The sequence below is a fragment of the Ovis canadensis genome, chromosome 20 (assembly GCF_042477335.2).
Source record: "Ovis canadensis isolate MfBH-ARS-UI-01 breed Bighorn chromosome 20, ARS-UI_OviCan_v2, whole genome shotgun sequence".
Classification (NCBI taxonomy): domain Eukaryota; kingdom Metazoa; phylum Chordata; class Mammalia; order Artiodactyla; family Bovidae; genus Ovis; species Ovis canadensis.
The window spans coordinates 24298143-24322908 of record NC_091264.1 but is presented as its reverse complement, the minus strand read 5'-3'; the positions used below and the strand labels follow the sequence as shown (position 1 = coordinate 24322908).

Below are 24766 nucleotides of genomic sequence, written 5' to 3'. Positions count from 1 at the left end.
CCACTGGATCATCGAAAAAGCAAGAGAGTTCCAGAAAAAACATCTATTTCTGCTTTATTGACTATGCCAAAGCCTTTGACTGTGTGGATCACAATAAACTGTGGAAAATTCTGAAAGAGATGGGAATCCCAGACCACCTGACCTGCCTCTTGAGAAACCTGTATGCAGGTCAAGAAGCAACAGTTAGAACTGGACATGGAACAACAGACTGGTTCCAAATAGGAAAAGGAGTACATCAAGGCTGTATATTGTCACCCTGCTAATTTAACTTACATGCAGAGTACATCATGAGAAATGCTGGGCTGGAAGAAACACAAGCTGGAATCAAGATTGCTGGGACAAATATCAATAACCTCAGATATGCAGATGACATCACCCTTATGGCAGAAAGTGAAGAGGAACTCAAAAGCCTCTTGATGAAAGTGAAAGAGGAGAGTGAAAGTTGGCTTAAAGCTCAACACTCAGAAAACGAAGATCATGGCATCTGGTCCCATCACTTCATGGGAAATAGGTGGGGAAACAGTGGAAACAGTGTCAGACTTTATTTTGGGGGGCTCCAAAATCACTGCAGATGGTCATTGCAGCCATGAAATTAAAAGACACTTATTCCTTGGAAGAAAAGTTATCACCAACCTAGACAGCATATTGAAAAGCAGAGACATTACTTTGCCGACTAAGGTCCATCTAGTCAACACTATGGTTTTTCCTGTGGTCATGTATGGATGTGAGAGCTGGACTGTGAAGAAAGCTGAGCGCCCAAGAATTGATGCTTTTGACCTGTGGTGTTGGAGAAGACTCTTGAGAGTCCCTTGGACTGCAAGGAGATCCAACCAGTCCATTCTGAAGGAGATCAGCCCTGGGATTTCTTTGGAAGGAATGATGCTAAAGCTGAAACTCCAGTACTTTGGCCACCTCATGCGAAGAGTTGACTCATTGGAAAAGACTCTGATGCTGGGAGGGATTGGGGGCAGGAGGAGAAGGGGACAACAGAGGCTGAGATGGCTGAATGGCATCACTGACTCGATGGACGTGAATCTGAGTGAACTCCGGGAGATGGTGATGGACAGGGAGGCCTGGTGTGCTGAGATTCACGGGGTCGCAAAGAGTCGGACACGACTGAGCGACTGAACTGAACTGAACTGAATAGTTGAGGCCCGAGGGCTTAGGCATTCCCCGGCAGGTCGGTTCTTCCCAGATCAGGGATTGAACCCTCGCCTCCTGCATTGGCAGGCGGATTCTCCGCCACTGAGCCACCAGGGAAGCCTTCTGACACCATTCTTATCAGTTAGTCTCAATCTCTCTCCTTAATTCTGCCTGCTTATTTCCACCTGCCTGCTGAATATTTTCTCACCAAGATTCAACCAAAACTTCACTCTCAACCTGCCCCGAAATCTAAAATATACTGTCAACTTCCTCCTTTCCCCAGATTTCCTCCTCTGCCTCTCTGCAGCCCTTCTTTTTGTTAATATCAGCACCTGTGGGAAACAAAAAGTCTTATTTCCTGTTTCAAGAATCCAAGCTCTCAGAAAGCCTTGCTTCTCTTCCACTTGCCGCAAATTTCTCATAACTTGGGGGCACTTCCACCTAGCTTCCAAGAAATGAGGCCAGAGCTGCGAAGTTACCTGCCCAGGGTCACCAGCATGTGGGCCGCAGAAGGCTGCCTGCTTTTGTGGGGATTCCCCTTCCACCTCCTGGTGGCTCACTGTTCTCTGTGGCCATGGAACCACTTCTCCCCAGTTGTCCCAAGGACCTCTGGCAGGCTCACAGTCCCAGGCTCGGTGAGGCAAGGCTCTGTGCAGTTCTTGAAACAATTAAAATCTGATTTCGTAAACCAAGTCTCCTGTTTTCCTGAGCTGTGCGCTGCGGAAGGGCGGGAGGTGGGGGGGAGCAGCGCAGAGGTAAGGAGGCTCACTCCTTTGAGAATTTCCAAGCCTCGTGAGCCAAGGAACACCCAAATTGACAGATGTGAGTCATTCTGAGTGTGCCTCTGTCAGTCACAGACGTGTACAAGAGATGTGGGGTCTGCAGGGGCTATGAGTGGTTTAGCCAGTGTTTTTCAATTTGAGAAATTTCATGGCATAGAATTTGAGGGTGTCCGAGGGAGCCCTCCGTGGCTCTTCTTGCACTTCCATCTCTCTGAGCCTGAGCTCTGAGGGATCTCAGGATCTAACTCTGTAGCTGACAGGCACTGAACGTGGGCCACATGCAGACTCCAAGCAGGCTTCAGACACCGAAACAGCCGTCTACTTCCTCAGACTATTGAAGTCAGAAAATTCTTGCCATTCCTGAGCTTGTAACAGAGACTCAGACCCAGTGACCTCTTTTTGTTCCCACAGGGGGCTGCAGCCCCTTTGCAAGTTTAAACCGTTCAGATGTGCTCCAGCTTCATCTAGTAGACACTGTCGGTGGAGGACCAGGGCGGGGGGGTGGCGGTGCTGGGAAGAGTCCCCAGGGTGAGAAAAGAGGATGGCCACGCTCGCTCCACCTCCCCGCCGGCCATGCGAGGAACACACGTCCTGAAGTGAACTGAAGTTTAAAACTGTTCCCTGTTCCTAAAGACAAAAAGTACGGTACAGACTACCATGACCTGAGGGAGGGGGTTCTGGAGGAGAGGAGAAGTGACTGTTTAGTGCGTACAGAGTTTTTGTTGGGGATGATGAAAGTTTGGAGAGGTAATGGTGAAGGTTATACAACATTGTGGATCTAATTTATTTGATGCCACTGAATTGTACACATAACCAATGTTTAAAATAATAAATATTATGCTATGAATTCTACCACACACACACACACACACACCCACGACAATAACTTAAAAAAAAAAAAAAAAAAACCTTGTTTTCTGCATTTCTTTTGAAACTGACTTCAAATAGACTGGCCTTCAAATATGCAGCTGGATTCTTTGTCAGGAGATCATTATACTTTGCTTTAGACTGGCGGTTCTAAAGAATTATGGATGACGGGGATGATTGAAACCGATTTATTTCTCAAGTGTTTAAGATTCCTTCATCCTGGTCCAATAACGTCTATTCAGGAAGAGCTTGTCTTTAACAAAGTCAGAAAAATAAAAGAAAATGCACAGGCCACCATTTAAAGATGGCCTGGTTTAAGAAAATCTCTTATGTGAAATCTCAGATTTGGAGAACAAATTGGTGGCTGAAGATTTGCTTTACAAAAGACTGATTCACTTAACAAAAGAGTTTTCCTCAAAGGTTCCTTTAAGGAGAGAGCCCCCTGGTGCATTTAATGATATTATTAGATTAAAAAAAAAAAAGCATCCCGACCGTTCAAGGACATTGCACTGTAAATATGTGAATGCATTGTATTGTGTTGTAAGAGTGGAAATAAAGAAGTCAGGACTCTTTGACAAATGGACCGTTTTTTGGCCCAAAGTAACACAAGGAGGAAGCAAGATGAGTGTTCTTGGCCTAAAATCCTGGCAGCTTTCTGGGAAGGCTTTGGGAGTTTGTGATTTATTTCAGACCAGCTAAGCCCGAGGCCCACGATGTGTCCATTTTGAGAACTTAAGGTCCACGTTCTAACTCTGCTCACGCTGACCCCCATCACCTGCCCTAATCACAAAGGCCTTCAGACGTGAGCTCAACTCTGTCCTGCGATGGCAGAAAAATATATCTGTTGCCAGAAAGTGGATTCTCTCCGGTGACGAAGAATGATCCTTATTTATGTCTGCATAGGTACATTCTGGGGCCCATAAAGGTTTAATTGTCCCTCTAACTAGTTTTTAAAAAAAACCCACAAAGAGGCTGCCAGCTTTCCCCAGAGTTTAAAACCCACTGAATGCGGTTCAGTGGAAACTGCTCTAAGTGTGTAACTCGCGCCGTGTCCCGGGCACAAGGCGCGATTGTTGGGGGAGTCGAGAGATGCAGCTCTTAGGAGGGCTTTCAAAGTCAGTGTTTGTGGCTTTGGGCTGCTGCTGACCCTGGCTTACTCTAGAGAGAGAGAGAAGCAGCCTGCTCTGGAAGTTACTCCCAAGGTGCCACTGCCCCCTGCTGCCACCTCCCAGTTCAGGAGGACACCCCACCCCACCCCCGTCACAGGACCCTAAATGTCCTCCCTCTTCTCTCTGATGTTGCCTTTGCTGGTTTAAAAGATTCACAGGACCCTGATGACAGAGGAGACACAGAAAAAGAGGAAACGTGTTTGTGAGACAAAAAGAGAAAGATGGGCACCGTTAACGAACCCACTGGGCCCAGAGAGACACTCTGCCTGCCCCCCAGCACCGCTGCCTCCCCTGCTTGTGCCTATGTGTTTATTTGCCAATTATTGGCGGGATACCGACTATGGGAGTGAAGTGCATGCAGTTCCTGCTCTCAGAGAACTCAAAATCTCCCGGTGGAGTTAGACAATCCATCAGGGTTATCATGCACAACCAGGTAAGGACAAACTGCAGGGACTGCAATGCAGAAAAAGGACCAGGACAGAAGCTAACAGAGTGATATATATACACACGTCTGTTTGGAGACATATATACACATATATATATATTGACATATATACAAATGTCTCTTTGCAAGAGAATTATTAAGTTAACCTTAAAAATGCATTCCAGTATACAGGAGATGCAGACAAATGCGGTTTGACTCCACTTATACGAGATACTTAGAATAGTCAAATTCACAGAGGCAGAAGGTCCCACACATAGATTCCAGGGGCTGGGGGGTGGGGAGGGAGAATGGGGACTTAGTATTTAATGGTGACAGAGTTAGGAAGGCGAAAAACATGGGAGATGGATGATGGTGAGGGCTGTACGACAATGCAAATGTGCTTAGTACTTCTGTACTATACACATAAATATGGTTACATGTGTTTTCTATTATGTGACTTTTACCACATTAAAAAAAAAAAGAAGAAACTAACGGAGGGCCATGGGAGGTTCTCTGAGGGAGTTATGCCTTGTGAGCTAGACCTGAAGAATGAGAGGGAGTGGGCAGGGTGAACAGGGGTCAGAGGAAGGGGCGGTGTGTGCAAAGACCCTGTTACAGGGAGGAGCGGGACTGGAGAAGGAGGCCCCCAGCATGGATGCCTTGTCTTCTCTTGGAAGCCCTTCCCTGAAAAGATCTGTGATGAGTTCCCATCCATCACACTTCCATGTGAGCTTCGAAGGGCCTCGTCCAGACTCGCCCCAGATCACCTCGACCCTTCTCACACTCCTCCTGGGTTCTGCGAAGAAAATACATTTGTCAAGAGGCTAAAGCAAATAGTTTTGATGTGTGGTTCTGTACCATAAGGGAGGCTATAATGAAGTCGATCCCAGTTTACATGACTCCAAATGGTTCCATTTAAACGTCCCACCCTGTATTTACGTGTCCCTACCACTTTAGTTGACTGTTTATCTTCCAGTATACTCCACGCTACTTGCAGTCTGGGCCTCTAGTTAACATCATCCCTTACTATTTCCATTCCATGGCCTATCATTTACATTTTTCTTTAGGAAATGTAAATATTTATTTACCATATTAGCTTTTACTCTTACTTAGCTCTATATATTATGGAATAAACAGACTGTGATATGGGTTCTAGTCCTAAATTTTCTGTAAACTGGTGGTGACCTTAGACGAGTCATTTAACCTCACTGAACCTAAGATGCTTCTTTGTAAAGTGAGGCGTGTTTTGTTTTTGTTCTTTTGTTTTAGCTAGCAGATCCAATATTCAGGATTCCTCTTAAATTCTGTGGTCCTCTACTTCTTACGGATATCCTTCTCTATACCACCCCTCTTTCAGAATGTCTTTGTGGTAGGATCAACTTTCTGTATAGTTTGCTCTTGTGGGAAAGTGTACCCAGGATCGTATTTAATGAATGAGGATAGGTCATACTCTTGGGCTTGTGTTAAAGCATACATATGTGGGGAAGTGGTTGAGAAGTAGGAAGACTCTAGCTGCTGGCCTGAAATTCCCTTAGGCTACTTCTCAAGCTGGGGTATCTGCACCCATAGGGTGCACACCACAGAGGTGTGCCAGTAAGTATAGGAAGCCATTTCTCTTTGAACAAGAATTCTACTCAAAGATTTGCCAAGAGCAAAAACAGCAAATAGTGTTAAAACAAACACGACATCTTAGTTTAAAACGGCCCCCCTGGGGTGACGGCTTTGGGCACACTGCAGTGTGAGAGGAAGCAAGGCTGCTGCGCTGTCCTTGGGCTGTGTGAGAAATACGTGCCTTATGGGTCTTTTGAAATATGTGCACTTTAATAGGGTAAAGGTACTGAGTTACTTGGGAGGGGCACTCCCACCAAAGGACAGACATATATGGAAAATCCATTTTTACCCATTATGAGAGTTTAAAGAGGGGTCCTGAGGTTGAGGGGGAGCCAGGCTGAACAAGAAACCCATTTCTAAAGACCAAATTGGTTACACAATCTTGCTTAGGATTCTGGCTTATGGCTGGGTTTGAACTGATCCCAACATCTGGAAGGTCTCTCACCCTTTTTCTGACCTCCAATAACAAATCTTCTATGTACTCCATTCTGGGACTTACCATACCATTACATGTTAGTTGTATTTTCTTGTTTATCCAGCTTCTCAGCCAGAGTCAGGTGGCGTGAATTATTAAAAAATATATGATCAAGAGTCAAGACCTTGCTTGCTGTGTGACTTTGGGAAACACCCTGAAATCTCTCTGACCCGCAAGTTTGCTCATCTATTAAATGGTCCAATATAACACCTGCCGCCTACTGAACAGACAGAATTGTGTGCAAAGCGTATGGATTTGCAATGTAAAAGCATTTTGTAGATCATTAAACAAAAATCGGTTATTATTAACTAAGACCCCTAAGGGAAGGAGAGTTTATCTCTCACATCATCTTTCTGTTCTCAACTTCTAACTTTTGCCTAGTTGGTTCTGATAACTATTCAAGATAAGATCATGAAATGCTGTCCCCACGCTGACCCTGAGAAAACTCCAACTCTGTCATTCTCTCCTACCTGCATCCTTCCCTTCTCTTCTGGCCGGTCTCCTCCCCCATCCATGTGCTACCCCACTGCTATTTCCTCCTGCTGCCCCTTCCCCATAGCTTGGGTAAGAAGCGGATACCTAAAGGGGCTGCGTGATATATATAAATGAACTGCTCAAGTACAGTAATTTCAGGCATCATTAGGGAGAGTCACAGCAATACCATTTTTATGGGAAAACAAACTGGTGTCATTCTGAAAACTTTCTCCCAGAAATAAAAATGCACAAACAGGATTCTGGGGAAAAATTTTTTTTAAAGCGAAATCAACAACCTAACCTACATATCTCCCTGTAATAATGAAAAATATTTTCATCGCACCTTGCTGAAATCATGCAACTTCCTCCCACTTCTTCAGGCTTTGGGGAGTAGGCCAGCCTGCTTCACAGTTGACATCCCTGAGGGAAATACCAGGAAAAGGTGATGAGGAGGAAGGGGCAGGTTTAGTATGTACTGGTTTGAGATACTCTGGCTAAACAGTACCTTTGCCAGGCCATTCCCCTCCTTTCTGCCTGGGCCTCAGAGTGAAGCGGATTTTCTTAAGCAGAAATGTTCTTGGATCTCTTCATAATTTTCCCCTTCAAAATGTAGGAGTTGTGCAAGAAAAATCTACATTCCACACTAACAAGGCAAGGGTTATAATGAGAACTTGGTTTCTTACAGGCAATACTTTCATCTTTTGTTTTATTTATTTATTTTCAAAGTAAGCTTTTGTGGTAAGAAATCAAGTCAGAGTAATAAAGAACGATGGGAGAGTGCGGAGTGGAAATTTTACTTTTCGCCACCCCCCACCCCCCCCCCCCCCCCGCAAAGTACAGGGAACTGGAGAAGAGGGGGAGGGGTCACCTCAGGTCCTCACATCACTTCAGGGGCAGCAGGAACCCAGAAAGGCCGGCGATGTGCTCCCTGGAGCTCAGGGATCCGACCCCAGCACCCACATGAGCCCCTGGGTACCGCCCTCCCAGTCCCCCGCCTGCTCTGACCAGCACCCGGCAGGGTTCTCGGCTTCCACACCTGGAGAATGGGAGAAGGGTGCTCCTCCTGCACCGCGCCCAGGCTAAGGAAACCACCTGCCTGGCTGTGGACCCTTGTTTCTCAAGCTTTCTGAACAGGCTGAAGAAACACAACGGTGCGCCTTCCCTTCCTCGGTCGTTCCAGATGATCTTTCTCGCGGAGGGCGGGAAATGCCGGGCAGGGACGGGCCAGGTCACCGGAGGCCTCGAGCCCTTGAGGACAGAGGCCCTCCGACCGCCGCTTCCGCCCGCCGCGGCGGCGGCACGTGCCCAGCCCCGTCGCCCCGGAGACGGGCCGGGGTTTGTGCTCAAAGCCCGGCCTGTGCCACCCTGACGCGGGCGCGGGGGGTGAGGCCGGGCTCGGCCCTCCTGCCTGCACGCCGCCTCTCGGGCCCTGCCGGCCGCCGCCCCCCGCCGCCCCTCCGCGGTGGTACGGCCCGCGCTTAGCGGAGGGCCTCCGCCCCGCCGACGCAAGAGCGGCTGCGGGCCTCCGGGGAGAGGTGAGGGCCCCGGAGCTGCCCGAGCCCTGGTGGGGGCCCGGAGCCGGCGCTTCGGGCGGGGAAGGCCGCCCGGCTCTGGCCGCAGTGTCGCGCTTGTGGAGGCAGCGCTCACTTCTCGGGTTCCCCTTCCTCCGGGCCGTTCTGCCCGCTTCCCTCCCTGAAGCTGCCCGCCCAGCTCCCTCAGTGGGGTCCACGTCGGGCGCGACGGGCCGGGCCCCAGACCCCCAACCCCCGCGGTAGTTGAAGCGCCCTCTTCCCCGCCGCCCACAGCGCCCGCGTTTACTTCCCCACCCAGATTCTATCAGCAGGATGACGGACGTGAAGGAAAACGTGCCTGGGAAGGACCCTGGCGACGCAGAGAGCAGACCCTGTAAGCCCGAAAGCTCAGGACCGACCCGGGAAGACAAGAGCAGCCTCAGAGACCACCCTTCTCGTAGGTCCAGCCTCGGCCCTCGGGGTGTGCTCAGTGAGGGTCGGGTGGGAACCGCCACACTCCTCTCGTCCCCTCTTTCCTTACCTCCGGCAACCCCAGCCTCTTCCTTTCAGGCCAGAGGCACCCTATTGAACCGAAGATCTGCAGAGAGTTTGGGGTCTTGGAGAAAAGACGTGACCCAGGAGCGATTTCTTGAATCGGACAAGATTGAGGCTCAGTTCAGAGCCCTGTTTATGTTCTGTTATTTTTAATTCGTAGGTGGAACATGGCAGATACCTGGGGTAGAGTTTAAAGACCTGAAATGATCCCTGTGTTCTCTCTGTGCTTGGTGGACTGCATTAGTAATGCTGCTGAGGCCTCACTCTTATCGAGGGCATGAGGAGATGAGACGGTTGGATAGCATCACCGGCTCAATGGACATGAGTCTGAGCAAACTCCAGGAGATAGTGAAGGACGGGGAAGCCTGGTGTCCATGGGGTCGCAAAGAGTCTGACTCCACACAACAGCAACAATAGTACAGTGTTCTTTTATGTTCCTGGTGGGGCACAAAGTCTCTTCCACTCTTTAGGTCTGATCTCACTGGGATTCATCCAGCATTTCTTTTATAATAATCACCAGATAATTTAAGTAGTCCTCAATCGGAAGGCCTGCCCACGTGCCTTAACCACCTGAGTTAAATTCTTCAAATTCAGTCCCATTTCTTTCTCTTGTAGCCACACGGGGTCGCTGCTGGTTAAGGAAAAGTAGCAAATTGGGTGCTTGGAATCCTCCCTTGGCATAGGTACTTTTCAATAGATGTCTAACATGATCTGGGGTGGCAAATCACTCTTTTGGTAGAAACAGGTTAGGCTATTTAAGTTCTTGAGGAGGTTACTTAAATGAGTCTATAGACAAGACAGCTCTAACCTGAATAACCAAATTCCTCTTTTTAAAAAATTTCAAAATTTTGTATATCAGGGTGACCTGGTTAAGTTACTTACAAGTTATTTTGAAAATGTCTTTGCCCTTGGGATCTGGATTTTAAAAATCTGTTTAGTTACTTTTTATGTCTAATTTCTCTTTGAGCCCTCCCTGTTCCTGAATTTTGCAGCTGTAGCAGTTGCATAGCGCTATGGTACTTTGGACAACAGACCAGTGTTGTTGAAGCAGGTTCTGAGCTCTGATCTGTTGAAGTTGGGAAGTGTTTCTGTGTGTGTATTCCTCAGTCCTTCAATAAACTGCTGGAAGAAGCTCAGTCTCCCTCTGAAGATTTTCTTAGTTCTGATTTTGTGTTTGGTGAATTAGCAGCAAGTCTGTTTGCATATTTGACTGTATTTTGCCACTTTGCCTGAAACTAAAGACTTTAGAGAGGCTGATGAACTAGAGACCTTCCTGTCACCCAAGGTTAACTTCACCTTTATGTTTGCCTAAACAGAAATGCCATCTGTGCCTTTTTGATAAATTTTACAGTCACCTTTTATCCTTAACTTTTTATTTTGAAATATTTAAATTCTGTTGAAAAAAACAATGGTTGCCCACATTGTTAATACTCTACCATATTGTTTTTTTCGCTTATTATAGACAGGTATTTTTTCTTGAAGTTATAGGGTCAGACTTTAAATACTTTGTGTATCTTCTAAGAACAAAGGCATTCGCCTATGAAACCTTTCTTCTGAGATTATTTTTCCTTTTTATATTTTTAAACCTTTTTAAATATAGAAAAGAAACATACACAGAAATAGAGACTGGAATGATGAACCCCCATTTAGTCACCGCCCAATTTCAACAGTTATCAACTAATGGTTAATCTTAGTGCTTTTATATCCCCTCCACATCTTGGAGCCAAATACTTTTTTGTGAACAAATTATGAAGCTTTATTGAAAGATCATGAGAAGATGATTTACTGTATACGACTCTTAATACTAAGTAATCATAACTACCATGTATGCCTGTTATATGAGAATGTTATCAACTAGGTCTGTACTAAGAACAATGGTTCCCAAATGCTAGTGCTCTGTTCAGTTCAGTAGCTCAGTCGTGTCCGACTCTTTATGACCCATGGACTTCAGCATGCCAGGCCTCCCTGTCCATCACCAACTCCTGGAGTTTACCCAAACTCATGTCCATCGAGTCGGTGATGCCATCCAACCATCTCATCCTCTGTCATCCCCTTGTCCTCCTGCTTTCAATCTTTCCCAGCATCAAGGTCTTTTCAAATGAGTCATCTTTTCGCATCAGGTGGCCAAAGTACTGGAGTTTCAGCTTCAACATCAGTCCTTCCAATGAACACCCAGGACTGATCTCCTTTAGGATGGACTGGTTGGATCTCCTTGCAGTCCGAGGGACTCTTCAAGAGTCTTCTCCAACACCACAGTTCAAAAGCATCAATTCTTTGGCGCTCAGCTTTCTTTATAGTCCAACTCTCACATTCATACATGATTACTGGAAAAACTGTAGCCTTGACTAGATGGACCTTTGTTGGCAAAATAATGTGCTGCCTTTCAATGTGCTGTCTAGCATTGGAGAAGGAAATGGCAACCCACTCCAGTGTTCTTGCCTGGAGAATCCCCAGGGACAGCGGAGCCTGGTGGGCTGCCGTCTAGGGTCCCACAGAGTCGGACACGACTGAAGCGACTTAGCAGCAGGAGTAGCAGCAGCAGATTGGTCATAACTTTCCTTCCAAGGAGCAAGTGTCTTTTAATTTCACGGCTGCAGTCATCATCTTCAGTGATTTTGGAGCCCCCCAAAATAGTCACTGTTTCCATTGTTTTCCCATCTATTTGCCATGAAGTGATGGGACCAGATGCCATGATCTTAGTTTTCTGAATGTTGAGCTTTAAGCCAACTTTTTCACTCTCTTTCACTTTCATCAAGAGGCTCTTTATTTCTTTACTTTCTGCCATAAGGGTGGTGTCATCTGCATATCTGAGGTTATTGATATTTGTCCCGGCAATCTTGATTCCAGCTTGTGTTTCTTCCAGTCCAGCGTTTCTCATGATGTACTCTGCATAGAGGTTAAATAAGCAGGGTGACAATATACAGCCTTGATGTACTCCTTTTCCTATTTGGAACTAGTCTGTTGTTCCACGTCCAGTTATAACTGTTACTTCCTGACCTGCATAGAGATATCTCAAGAGGCAGGTCAGGTGGTCTGAAATTTCCATCTCTTGAAGAATTTTCCACAGTTTCTTATGATCCACACAGTGAAAGGCTTTGGCATAGTCAATAAAGCAAAAATAGATGTTTTTCTGGAACTCTCTTGCTTTTTTCAGTGATCCAGTGGATGTTGGCAATTTGATCTCTGGTTCCTCTGCCTTTTCTAAAACCAGCTTGAACATCTGGAAGTTCACGGTTCACGTATTGCTGAAGCCTGGCTTGGAGAATTTTGAGCATGACTTTACTAGCGTGTGAGATGAGTGCAATTGTGTGGTAGTTTGAGCATTCTTTGGCATTACCTTTCTTTGGGATTGGAATGAACACTGACCTTTTCTAGTGGCCACCAGTCCTGTGGCCACTGCTGAGTTTTCCAAGTTTGCTGGCATATTGAGTGCAGCACTTTCACAGCATCATCTTTTAGGATTTGAAATAGCTCAACTGGAATTCTGTCACCTCCACTAGCTTTGTTTGTAGTGATGCTTCCTTTTGTGACACAATTCCTAGCAAGATTTAGTGGAATGAATTAAAGATACTGCAGTGAGTTTTTCCTAAACCTAAAGTTGATTCATTTTAAGGACCAATCTTTATTATGACCCTTCCTACTTTTTTGGAGGTTAAACTATTTTTTTTTTATGAAATGATAGTTTTGGTGGTGGTAGAGTGGTTTCTTTATTTGCTGTTTTCATACTGTCCATACTTGACGAAACAAAAAGTTGGCGAGTTATTGTCCCTTGCTCAAAATCATTTTGGAAATTTACTGGTTTGTGAAATCCTAAATTCTAGAAACTACTTTAGAAGACCAAGTGAAATTGACACCATTCAGCACTTCTGTGTGGAGAATTTAATGTCCATCAAAGACAGGAAGAGGAGAATGTAGTCATAATACCCTTAGATAAATGTTTGTTTTTGCAAATTACTTTTTTGCTGCTTTATTTTTTTACTTTGTGAGAGTTTCTTTTTAATTTAATTTTTAAAATTTTTTTGGCTGTGCCGCGCAGAAGGCATCTTCATTGTCATGTGTGGGCTCTAGTTGCAGCATGTGGGGTCTATCCCTGACCAGGGATGGAACCTGGACTGCCTACTTTGGCAGCATGAAGTCTTAGCCACTGAACCACCAGGGAAATCCCAGGAGAAAGGTTTTTAATCAGTTTCATTTTCTGTTGTTTTTTTTCTTTTTAATAAAATAGTTTCTTTGTCCTCCCTTATCCCCACACTGGGCTACTAAGAGGCTCTGTCATGCGGCCTTGAGTTCAGAAAACATAATTGGCTAGAATGGTTGGAGGAGTGTGTGTTAGGTCACTAGGATGAATCTCAGTTTGGAGCCCACTCACGGTGAATCTCTGAATAAAATCGCAATTCAGACTTGTGTGAGTTCACTGGTGTCCACCTTACATTCTTTTTTTTTCAATTGAGATATAATTAACATAGAACATTAGTTTTGGGTGTACGTCATACCTTCTTTCTGTCACAGGCCTGAGAAATACAGTTAATGATGTTTCCAAGCTGAGCAGCGAGATTGGAATGAATCGTGATTTCCGCGTGGAAGAGAAGGTTTTGCCTCCTGGCAGGTACAGGTTCTTCTGATTTTCCCATTTTATTCACCCTGCTACGGGTATTTAGCGCAAATGCCTTCTGACTAGACTTGAAGCATTTTTGTTTACAAATGCAATCAGTGTTTGAATCTAAGCCATAAGAGGTCTCAACAACTTGAACAGAAGAGTAATAAATTATAATTATTAGTACCAGAGGGTCATGAAGCAAATGTTATTTAACCAGGGACTAAACCCAAGCAGTTATTGGGATGTTCACTTTGCATGCGTGCTAAGTTGAGCTTCAGTCATATCTGACTCCTTGTGACCCTGTGGACTGTAGTCCACCAGCCTCCTCTGTCTATGGGATTCTCCAGGCAAGAATACTGGAGGGGACTTTTGAAGTGAAGTTGCCTAGTTGTGTGCGACTCTTTGTGATTATATGGACTTTAGCCTACCAGGCTCCTCCATCCGTGGAATTTTCCAGCAAGAGTACTGGAAAAATCCAAGAATGGGTTGTCATTTCCTTCTCCAGGGGATATTCCCAACCCGAGGATCGAACTCAGGTCTCCCGCATTGCAGGCAGACGCTTTACCCTCTGTGCCGCCAGGGGACTTTAGGACCTCAGTTAAGACTGAGAGTTGAGGTGCATTTCAGCTCTTCTCTGACACATGTGGAGGAATTAGCCTGTAGTAGCTGTCTATTGCTGCATGATAAATTACCCCAAAACTTAGCAGCTAAAACAGTGTTCTCTCCCAGTTTCTGTGGGTCGGGGATCTGGGCGTGGCTTCCCTGACACAGCCTCTGTCAGGCTGTTGAGGTTGGCCTACACCGCCCTCAGCTCCTTGCCCCCTGAGCTCCTCCATGGAGCAGCTCACCGCATGGCAGCTGCCTTCCCTCACCCAGCACGACAGAAACCAGTCTTTTGCTGCCTAATCTCAGCAGAGATGTCTGTGGCCTCTGCTACATTTTGTTTGCTAAAAAGGAACCCTCAAATCCAGGCGACACTTGAGGGCACAGGGTCACACCAGAGGGTGAACACTGGGGATCTAGATCTTTGGAGTCTTTTTATGGATATTGGTTGCCTACCACATGACTCCTACTATTATGTGGCCGCAGATTTAAACAGGCAAAGATGAAAAGATTAATTTTTATAATAGTGGTGTTTTCAACTGTCCCCTCACCCCCACCCTGCTTCATAAATTAGCTTAATTTGTGAATCAGGATCAGAATGCTGTTGATAAACAATGCTCCCCAATCCCCATCAAGCCTTATTTTTCATTCTTCTTATTTATATTGATATTGCAATGACTAAATAAGAACCATTGTAAGTATTAATATGACTTGCTAGTTTACAGTGGGTAAATTCAGTGTCAGATTTTTACATTTTAAAACAGTTCTGATTTCCCACCAGTGGACAGATACACAGTGGCAGCTTGTGATTCTTCAGTTTCCTCAAATGCCTTTGTTATTTGTCAGCTTCAGGAGATGTTCTACGCCCCAAGTTGCTGCCCTGGTGTTCATGCTCTGGTCTGCTCTCACCAACAGATGGCCACGCCAAGCACAGCTTCTCTGGGGACAGGTTTTCACCAAAGCCCAGATCCTCTCGCATCTCTCTCACTGCTTAGACACATTTGTTGCTGTCAGGAGAGGGGAAAGAAATGAGTAGAGGAAGTGAAAGAGGGAGGATGAAGCAGGGAGACGGTACTGCTCAGAGCTGGGTTCTCAAGTAAGGCAGTTCAGGTTCACATCAGGAAAAAGGGTGAAGTCAAGGTGTTTTTTTTTTTTTTTTCATTTTCCACCATTTATTCTTGGTATCAAAACTAGTTCAACTCTTCTTACAAAACAAAGGCAAAATACTGGAGACATATATCACATTTTTCTTCCTGTGGCTTTAGCCCATCCCTACCCCACCAAAAGAGACCAAAAAAACACCCCCCCAGAGCTCAACAGCAAAACCAGCTCTACCTGACCACATTCACGAAAAATGGCACCGGGATACACTGCAGAACAGAAAGAGGTCGTCTGCTCCGTGTCCGAGGCCTTCTCCATCGTGTCTTGTGCTAGGTGAGCAGCCGTCACTGAACGTGCTGTGTGTCAAATGCAAGCGTACCTTCAATGTGTCAGACCTCAGGAGAGACGGTGAACACAGCAGAAACTGAAACTCTCCTGCAGTATTTATCTTTAAGCACTGTCAAAGCAGCAACTCTGAAATCACGAGTTCATTTCTTTTCAACCTAGTCAGTCCTTATTTTATCTGGGCTGTATTCTTTCAAGCAACTGACTAGATTTCCCTTCAACAGAATGTGTTTGGCTCACTTATCTCTCCCATAAAAATTTCAGGGAAGAAGTGTGCTTTACATGCAAAAGAGTATTCTAAACAAAATCCTCCTAGCTTCAAACCTACCTACATGCACAGGCTTCATACAAATGCATTTTTATTAGGCCTCTAGGAAGAGGTCTCCACAACGAATAGCACCCCCAAAAAAGAAAAAGCATATTCAAAATAAAGGCTCTGGCAAACTATTAGAGGAAACACAAAATCACTTTGAAGTGGCCAGTGGCAGTAGATATAATGCATAAACCTGAATAAGTGAAGTTTGAAGTCACTCCTTATTGGCAGTTGACTTCACTTTGGCCTAATAGGATGATGTTACCTCAGTTCAGTTCAGTCGCTCAGTCATGTCTGACTCTTTGAGACCCCATGTACTGCAGCACGCCAGGTTTCCCTGTCTATCACCAACTCCTCCAGTACATTCAAACTCATGTCCACTGAGTTGGTGATACCATCCAACCATCTCATCTTCTGTTGTCCCCTTCTCCTCCCATCTTCAATCTTTCCCAGCATCAGGGTCTTTTCTAATGAGTCAGTTCTTTGCATCAGTTGGCAACAGTATTGGAGTTTCAGCTTCAGCATCAGTCCTTCCAATGAATATTCAGGACTGATTTCCTTTAGGATGGACTGGTTGGATCTCCTTACAGTCCAAGGGACTCTCAAGAGTCACCTCCAACACCACAGTTCAAAAGCATCAATTCTTCGGTGCTCAGCTTTCTTTATAGTCTGACTCTCACATTCATACATGACCACTGGAAAAACCGTAGCTTTGACTAAATAGACCTTTGTTGGCCAAGTAATGTCTCTGCTTTTTAATATTCTGTCTAGGTTGGTCATAACTTTTCTTCCAAGGAGCGAGCATCTTTTAATTTCATGGCTGCAGTCACCATCTGCAGTGATTTTGGAGCCCCAAAAAATGAAGTCTGTCACTGTTTTCACTGTTTCCCCATCTATTTGCATGAAGTGATGGGACCAGTTGCCATGATCTTAGTTTTCTGAATGTTGAGTGTTAAGCCAACTTTTTCACTCTCCTCTTTTCACTTTCATCAAGAGGCTCTTTAATTATTCTTCACTTTCTGCCATAAGGGTGGTGTCATCTGCATATCTGAGGTTATTGCTATTTCTCCCGGCAATCTTGATTCCAGCTTGTGCTTCCTCCAGTGTAGCGTTTCTCATGATGTACTCTGCATAGAAGTTAAATGAGCAGGGTGACAGTATACAGCCTTGACATACTCCTTTTCCTATTTGGAACCAGTCTGTTGTTCCATGTCCAGTTTTAACTGTTGCTTCTTGACCTGCACACAGATTTCTCAGGAAGCAGGTCAGGTGGTCTGGTATTCCCATCTCTAAGAATTTTCCACAGTTTGTTGTGATCCACACAGTCAAAGGCTTTGGCGTAGTGAATAAAGCAAAAGTAGAATGTTACCTACAGTTGTATTAATTGGGAAATCCCTTACTTGGGCCATTCATTCATCAGGCATTTGTTGAGTCCTTATTATGTGACAGGAAAAATTGCTGACTTCTGGAGATAGAGGTGACTATGCTGCTAAGTCGCTTCAGTCATGTCTGACTCTTTGTGACCCCATGGACTGCAGCCCACTAGGCTCCCCCATCCCTGGGATTCTCCAGGCAAGAACACTGGAGTGGGTTGCCATTTCCTTCTCCAATGCATGAAAGTGAAAGAAAGTGAAGTTGCTCAGTCGTGTCTGACTCTTCGTGACCCCATGGACTGCAGCCTACCAGGCTCCTCCATCCATGCGATTTTCCAGGCAAGAGTACTGGAGTGGTGTACCATTGCCTTCTCCAAGAGGTAACTATAGCTATGAACAAATAAGGTCCTGTCTTTGCTGTCAGGACACTTTTGTAGGAGAGACAGTTGAATTAGAAAGTGACTGTTAAGTTCACTTAGAGCTCTGTATGGAGTTTAATTAAAGTTCTCAGCTGCCTAAGAAACAAGGTTTGCCTATGATGACTTGAGTCTTAGAGGTGGTCTGGGTGGGAAGGAATGCTCCTGGCCGAGGACACGGGTTGGAGGCACAGTGTGAACTGAATAAGTGTCTTGGTGTGATGGAGCATGAAGTGTTACGAAGTAGGAGGAGAGAAGTTAGGGAGGCAGAGCAGTATCAGGAGGGTCATATGAGTTGTTTGTGCTGCTGATGTCAAGAAGCCCCTAATTGACTCTGAGCATGACCTCATAATCAGGATTGCATCTTAGAAAAGTCATTGAATTTAGAATGAATTTGTGGGGAACAGATTAAAAGGGACAAGACTGAAGGGAGAGGAACCAGTTAATAGCCCTTTGTAGTAGTGTAGGTAAGAGATGATGGTAGGAGCAGATGATTTCAGAGACATTTCAAAAACAATTTATGGAACTTGGAAGATGGATTGGATGAATAGGATGAGGAGAAAAGCTTTAAGACCAATTCTAGTGCGCAATCGACTGTTAGATTATGGTTGGTTACCGTTGCTGATTGAGATTGCAGTGTTGGGAGAGGAATTTTGATCTTTGTTTTATTCATCTTTGTATTGTCTCTTTTTTGTTTTTCAAGGAGCATGCATTATGAAGAGGGGATGTTTGATTCCAGAAAACCAATCACTATTGGCAGTGACTAGGTGCAGCCTCAGAATTTTCAAATCGTTCTTTTTCTTCTTATTAGCCTAAGTATATTGGTCAGAGAAGTTACTTAAATAAGCATTCAGAGGAAAGTGAATTCCTTTAAAAAAGTAATAGACAATTTTTTAGCATAGTTTAATTTTATGGAAAATAGTTCTCACATTCCCTCCTTTCTCCTACATACAGTTTCCTCTATTTACATCTTACATTAGTGTGGTTTATTTGTTACAATTTATGATCCAGTATTAATGCATTATTATTAACTGAAGTTTACAGGGCTATTCACTTTTTGTGACAGAATTCTATAATGACATTTATTCACCGTTTCTGTATTCATCATTTCCATATCATACAGAGTAATTTCACTGCCCTGAAATTCCCTATGTTCTATCTATTCATCCTTCCCTCCCTCCCCCTGAAACTTGTGGCAACCACTGATCTTTTTACAATCTCTGTAGGTTTTCTGAATTTCTTACAGCGGGAGTCATACAGTGTGTAGCCTTTTCAGGTTGCATTCCTTCAGCTAGCGATCTGCATTTAGGGGGCTTCTCTGGTGGCCCGGTTGTTAAGGCTCTGTGCTTCCAGTGCAGGGAGCATGGGTTTGATCCTTGGTTGGGGAACTAAGATCCTACACGGTATGGCCAAAAAACACCTCATTTAAGTTTCCTCCATGCCTCTTGAGGGCTTGATAGTGCATTTCTTCTTAGTGTTGGATACTATTCCATTGGCTTCCCTAGTGGCTCAGTGGAAAGAATCCTCCTGCCTGTGCAGGAGATGCGGGTTCGATCCCTGGGTCAGGAAAATCCCCTGGAGAAGGAAATGGCAACCCACTCCAGTATTCTTGCCTGGGAAATCCCATAGACAGAGGAGCATGGCAGGCTACAGTCTGCGGGGCCACAAGAGTCAGACTCTACTTAGCGACTAAACAAAAACAAATACTTCATTGTCTGGATATACCACAGTTTATTTATCCGTCACATACAGAATGACATCTTGGTTGCTTCCAAGCTTTGGCAAAAAATAAAGCTACTATAAATGTTCATGTTTAGGTTTTTCTGTGGATATAAGCTTTCAACTCCTTTGACTAAGTCCCAGGGAGCACAATTGTTGGATTGTATGAAAGAGTATGTTTCATTTTGTAAGAAACTGTGGCACCATCCTCCAGAGTGACGGTCTTCCACTTTGCATTCCTTTGAGCAGGGAATGAGAGTTCCTGTTGCTCCCTGCCCTTGTCAGCATTTGGTGTTGTCAGTGTTTTGGGTTTTGGCCATTCTAATAGGTGTGTGGTGGTATCTCATTGTTACTTTAATTTATAATTCCCTAACGGTGACTTCAGCCATGAAATTAGAAGATGATTACTTCTTGGCAGGAAAGCTATGACAAACAGACAGTGTATTAAAAAGCAAAGACATCATTTGCCTATAAAGGTTTGTATAGTCCAGGTTTTGGTCTTTCCAGTAGTCATGTATGGATATGAGAGCTGGACCATAAAGAAGGCAGAGCATTGAAGAATTGATGCATTTGAAGTGAGGGGCTGGAGAAGACTCTTGAGAGTCCCTTGGACAGTAAGGAGATCAAACCCGTCAATCCTAAAGGAAATCAGCCCTGAATACTCATTGGAAGGACTTGATGCTGAAGCTCCAATACTTTGGCCACCTGATGTGAAGAGCCGACTCACTAGAAGAGACCCTGATGCTGGGAAAAATAGAAGGCAGAATGAGAACAAGGTGACAGAAGATGAGATGATAGAACGGTATCACTGATTCAATGGGCATGAACTTGGGCAAACTCTGAGAGATGGTGAGGGACAGGGAGGCCTGATGTGCTGCAGTCCATGGGGTCTCAATCGGACACGACTTGGCGACTGAACAGCAGCAGTGAGGCACAAGGTTGAGCATGTGCTTATTTGCCATCTCTACATATACTTTGCTGAGGTGTCTGTTCAGACCTTTTCCCGTTTTAAAATTGTGTTGTTCTGTAATGACCTACATGGGAAGAGAATTTTTAAAAAGAGCAGATATATGTAAATGTATAACTGACTCTGCTGTTTAGAAGAAACTACCACAATGTTATAAACTAGCTGTACTGCAGGAGATTAATTTGAAAAAAATAAAATTGGATTATTTTCTTATTCTTGAATTTTAAGAGTTCTTTGTACGTTTTGGATACTAGTTCTTTATCAGATATGTGCTTTGCAAAGATTGGAGCTTCTCTTTTCCTTCTCTTAATAGTGACTTTCACAGAGCAATTTTTAATTTTAATGAAGTCCAATTTACCAGGTTTTTTTCTTCCATGGATCTTGTTTTTGGTGGTATATCTAAAAGGTCATTGCCAAACCCAAGGTCACATAGATTTCTTCTGTTCTAGAAGTTTTAGAGTTTGTTTTTTACATTAAGGTCTATGCTCATATTTGTGGAAGGTATTGATTAAAAGTCTGTGTCTAGGTTCATTTTTCTTCCATGTGGATGTCCAGTTGTTCTGGCACCATTTGTTGAAAAGATCATCCTTTCTAACTGAACTGCCTTTGCTGCTGCTTGTTTCTGGAAGGGGAAAAAAGACCCATATTCTGGCTTCCATGACTGGCTATATGGTAGTGCCACTGAGATTAGGAACACAGGAGGAGCAGGTTTGGATGGGAAAGATGGTGAATTCAGTTTTAGATGTGCTGATTTGGAAGTACCTATAGATAGTCAGTTCAGTCGCTCAGTCGTGTCCAACTCTTTGTGACCCTATGAACCGCAGCACTCCAGGCCTCCCTGTCCATCACCAACTCCTGGAGTTTACCCAAACTCACGTCCATTGAGTCAGTGACTCCATCCAGCCATCTCATCCTCTGTCGTCCTCTTCTCCTCCTACCCCCAACCCCTCCCAGCATCAGAGTCTTTTCCAATGAGTCAACTCTTCGCATGAGGTGGCCAAAGTTTGGAGTTTCAGCTTCAGCATCATTCCTTCCAAAGAAATCCCAGGGTTGATCTCCTTCAGAATGCACTGGTTGGATCTCTTTGCAGTCCAAGGGACTCTCAAGAGTCTTCTCCAACACCACAGTTCAAAAGCATCAATTCTTCGGTGCTCAGCTTTCTTCACACTCCAACTCTCACATCCATACATGACCACTGGAAAAACCATAGCCTTGACTAGACGGACCTTTGTTGGCAAAGTAATGTCTCTGCTTTTTAATATGCTATCTAGTTTGGTCATAACTTTCCTTCCAAGGAGTAAATGTCTTTTAATTTCATGGCTGCAGTTACCATCTGCAGTAATTTTGGAGCCCCCTAAAATAAAGTCTGACACTGTTTCCACTGTTTCCCCGTCTATTTCCCATGAAGTGATGGGACCAGATGCCATGATCTTCGTTTTCTGAATGTTGAGGTTTAAGCCAACTTTTTCACTCTCCTCTTTCACTTTCATCAAGAGGCTTTTGAGTTCCTCTTCACTTTTTGCCATAAGGGTGGTATCATCTACATATCTGAGGTTATTGATATTTCTCCCGGCAATAGATAGTCAGATGTTGTCGAAGAAGGAAAATCCTTTTCTAGATTTAAGTCTATAAGAAAATGAAAGATCACTTAGTTCTTTGCTGTATGTGTACGTAAAGGGAAACTAAGTCACGTCTTTTCTACACTAAATGCGGAATCAGTGTTAACGTTCAGCCTGATCTCTGTTCAGGGTTCTTCCTACTGCAGAAAGTGGCTGCGCCAGACCGTGAGGAGCCCTTCTGAGAGGTTGTGCCAGTGCCCTTGACATCCAAGTCTAAAACCCCAGCTTGTTCAGCTTTGCTGCCCTCCATACTTAGTTCCTGGCCTTCCCTTGTCTGTATAATTTTTTTTAAATCAAATATCATTTGGGGCTTAGTAGATAGTGACCTTATGGCAGTTTTTGAGTGGAGAAGATAATTTGTTCATTTAACCCCCTTACAGTTTGGAAGGCAGGATCAGGGAGACCATGCACGATGCCTTTTGGGAGCATCTGAAGGAGAGACTGTCAGCTACTCCGCCAGACTTCAACTGTGCTCTTGAACTTCTAAAGGAAATTAAAGAGGTGAGTGGCAAACCTTACCTTTGCAGATATAAAGTTTCTGGACAGCTCCCACTCACTGGAATGTCAGTGGCCAGCAAATCCCAACTGAACATGGTCCATGAATCAGTCAGAGTCTAGGATCAATAGACAGAAATCACTCAGTAATTTCAACAAAGAAGTTTTAATATAAAAATGATTATAACAGGGAATTGGAGAAATGAAGGCTTTGGGCTAGTAAGAAGCAGAGAAAACTCTGCTGGAATATGAGATAAAAGCCCTAGGGTAGGGGGAACACCCAAGAACTCAGTGACTCATCTGAGGGCATGGCTGTGCCAAGGGAGCTCTCTGGCCTGTGTGTGCTGTTGACCAGCATGTATGGCAGGAGCTGGTTGCCAGAGTGGTCGCCTGTGCCCCAGGAGCCGAGCCCTGGAGAAGCAGCCACTTGCTCTGTAGGAGTCCAGTACTCGAGAAACCTCTCAGCTGCAGGAGCCAGCTGCCTATAGAGCCACATGGACTACAGGAGCCTGCTGTGAGAGCTTCCAGAACCAGGAAAACTAATTAATAGTACCTTCTGACATATACCCCAGTGTTCACAGCAGCACTGTTTACAGTAGCCAAACCTGTAAACAACCTAAATGTCCATCAGCAGAGGAATGGGTAAAGAAGATGGGGAGTACATATACATAGTGGAATATTATTCAGCCATAAAAAGAATGAAATAATGCTATTTGCCACAACATGGAGAAGGCAGTGGCAACGCACTCCAAGTACTCTTGCCTGGAAAATCCCATGGACGGAGGAGCCTGCTAGGCTGCAGTCCATGGGGTCTCTAGGAGTGGGACACGACTCAGTGACTTCACTTTCACTTTTCACTTTCATGCACTGGAGAAGGAAATGGCAACCCACTCTGGTGTTCTTGCCTGGAGAATCCCAGGGACGGGGGAGCCTGTTGTGCTGCCGTCTATGGGGTCACACAGAGTCGGACAGGACTGAAGTGACTTAGCAGCAGCAGGGGAACCTAGAGGTTATCATACTAAGCAAAGTAAGTCAGAAAGACAAATATGATATCACTTATATGTGGAATCTAAAATATGCTACCAATAAATTTATTCACCAAACAAACTTAAGATTACTAAAGGGGAAAAGGAAAGGGGATAAATTAGGAGTTTGGGATTAGCAGATACAAACCGCTATATATAAAATAGATAACAAGATCCTACTGTATTGCACATGAACTATATTCAATATCCTGTTATAAATCATGTGTATGCTTGTGTGCTGAGTCACTTCAGTCATGTCCAACTCTTTGCGACCCCATGGACTGTAGCCCACCAGGCTCCTCTGTCCATGGGATTTCCCAGGCAAGAATCCTGGAGTGGGATGCTGTGCCTTCCTCCAGGGATCGAACCCACGTATCTTACATCTCTTGCATTGGCAGGCAGGTTCTTTACCACTAGCACCATCTGGGAAGCCCAACATAATGGAGAAGAATATGAAAAAGAATTTTATTACATGTGTATCTGTAGTCTGAATCACTTCGCTGTACAATGAGAATTAACACTACATGGTAAATCCAGAAGAAAAAGTACAATCTACAGACAAAACAAAATTGTTCCATCTGGTAAAGGAAAAATATTTAAAGGACTTCATTTTCTCAGAGCAGAGAAGGGAAGGGTGGATTTAAAGAGGATTTGAGTGGCAATAAATTGATAAATGTCACATTCCATTCCTTTGGTTACTCAGCTTCCATATATACCCTTCTACTCACATTCAAATTCCTGAAAACAGTTCTGTTTTTACATAATAAGACATGGCTATACAGGGAATTCCCTGGTGGTCCAGTGGCTAGGACTTCTCATTTTCACTGCCAAGGGCCCAGGTTCAATTTCTGGTTGGGTAACTAAGATTCCACAAGTTGCAAGGCATGGCCAAAAAAAAAGACAAAAGACACAGCTATGTCTCTTACAAGTTCTTATCTTTTTCCCCAAATGAAGAAAGTCACAGTCCCAATGGTTGTTATATCTGTTGCTCTGGATATCTTCAGTCACTGTCCCACTGAATATTCTGTTCAGTTCAGTTGCTTAGTCATGTCCAGCTATTTGTGATCCCATGGACTGCAGTACGCCAGGCCTCCCTGTCCAACACCAACTCCCGGAGCTTGCTCAAACTCATGTCTATTGAGTAGGTGATGCCATCCAACCATCTCATCCTCTGTCGTCCCC

At 44.6% G+C, this 24766-nt stretch overlaps 1 protein-coding gene across 2 annotated transcripts in view; it reads left to right on the top strand.

The window, feature by feature from the left end:
- The first annotated feature begins 8421 nt into the window (after positions 1-8421).
- Positions 8422-24766, top strand: part of TCP11 (t-complex 11) — a 47061-nt gene continuing 30716 nt past the window's right edge. Inside the window, exons 1-4 of one of the 2 annotated variants that reach the window (XM_069564162.1) lie at positions 8422-8480; positions 8776-8913; positions 13521-13617; positions 22445-22565. In XM_069564162.1, coding sequence (XP_069420263.1) covers positions 8790-8913; positions 13521-13617; positions 22445-22565 — 342 coding nt within the window. In that variant the 5' untranslated portion in view covers positions 8422-8480; positions 8776-8789. The remainder of the gene's footprint in view (positions 8481-8775; positions 8914-13520; positions 13618-22444; positions 22566-24766) is intronic. The other variant, XM_069564163.1, reaches the window with a different exon arrangement.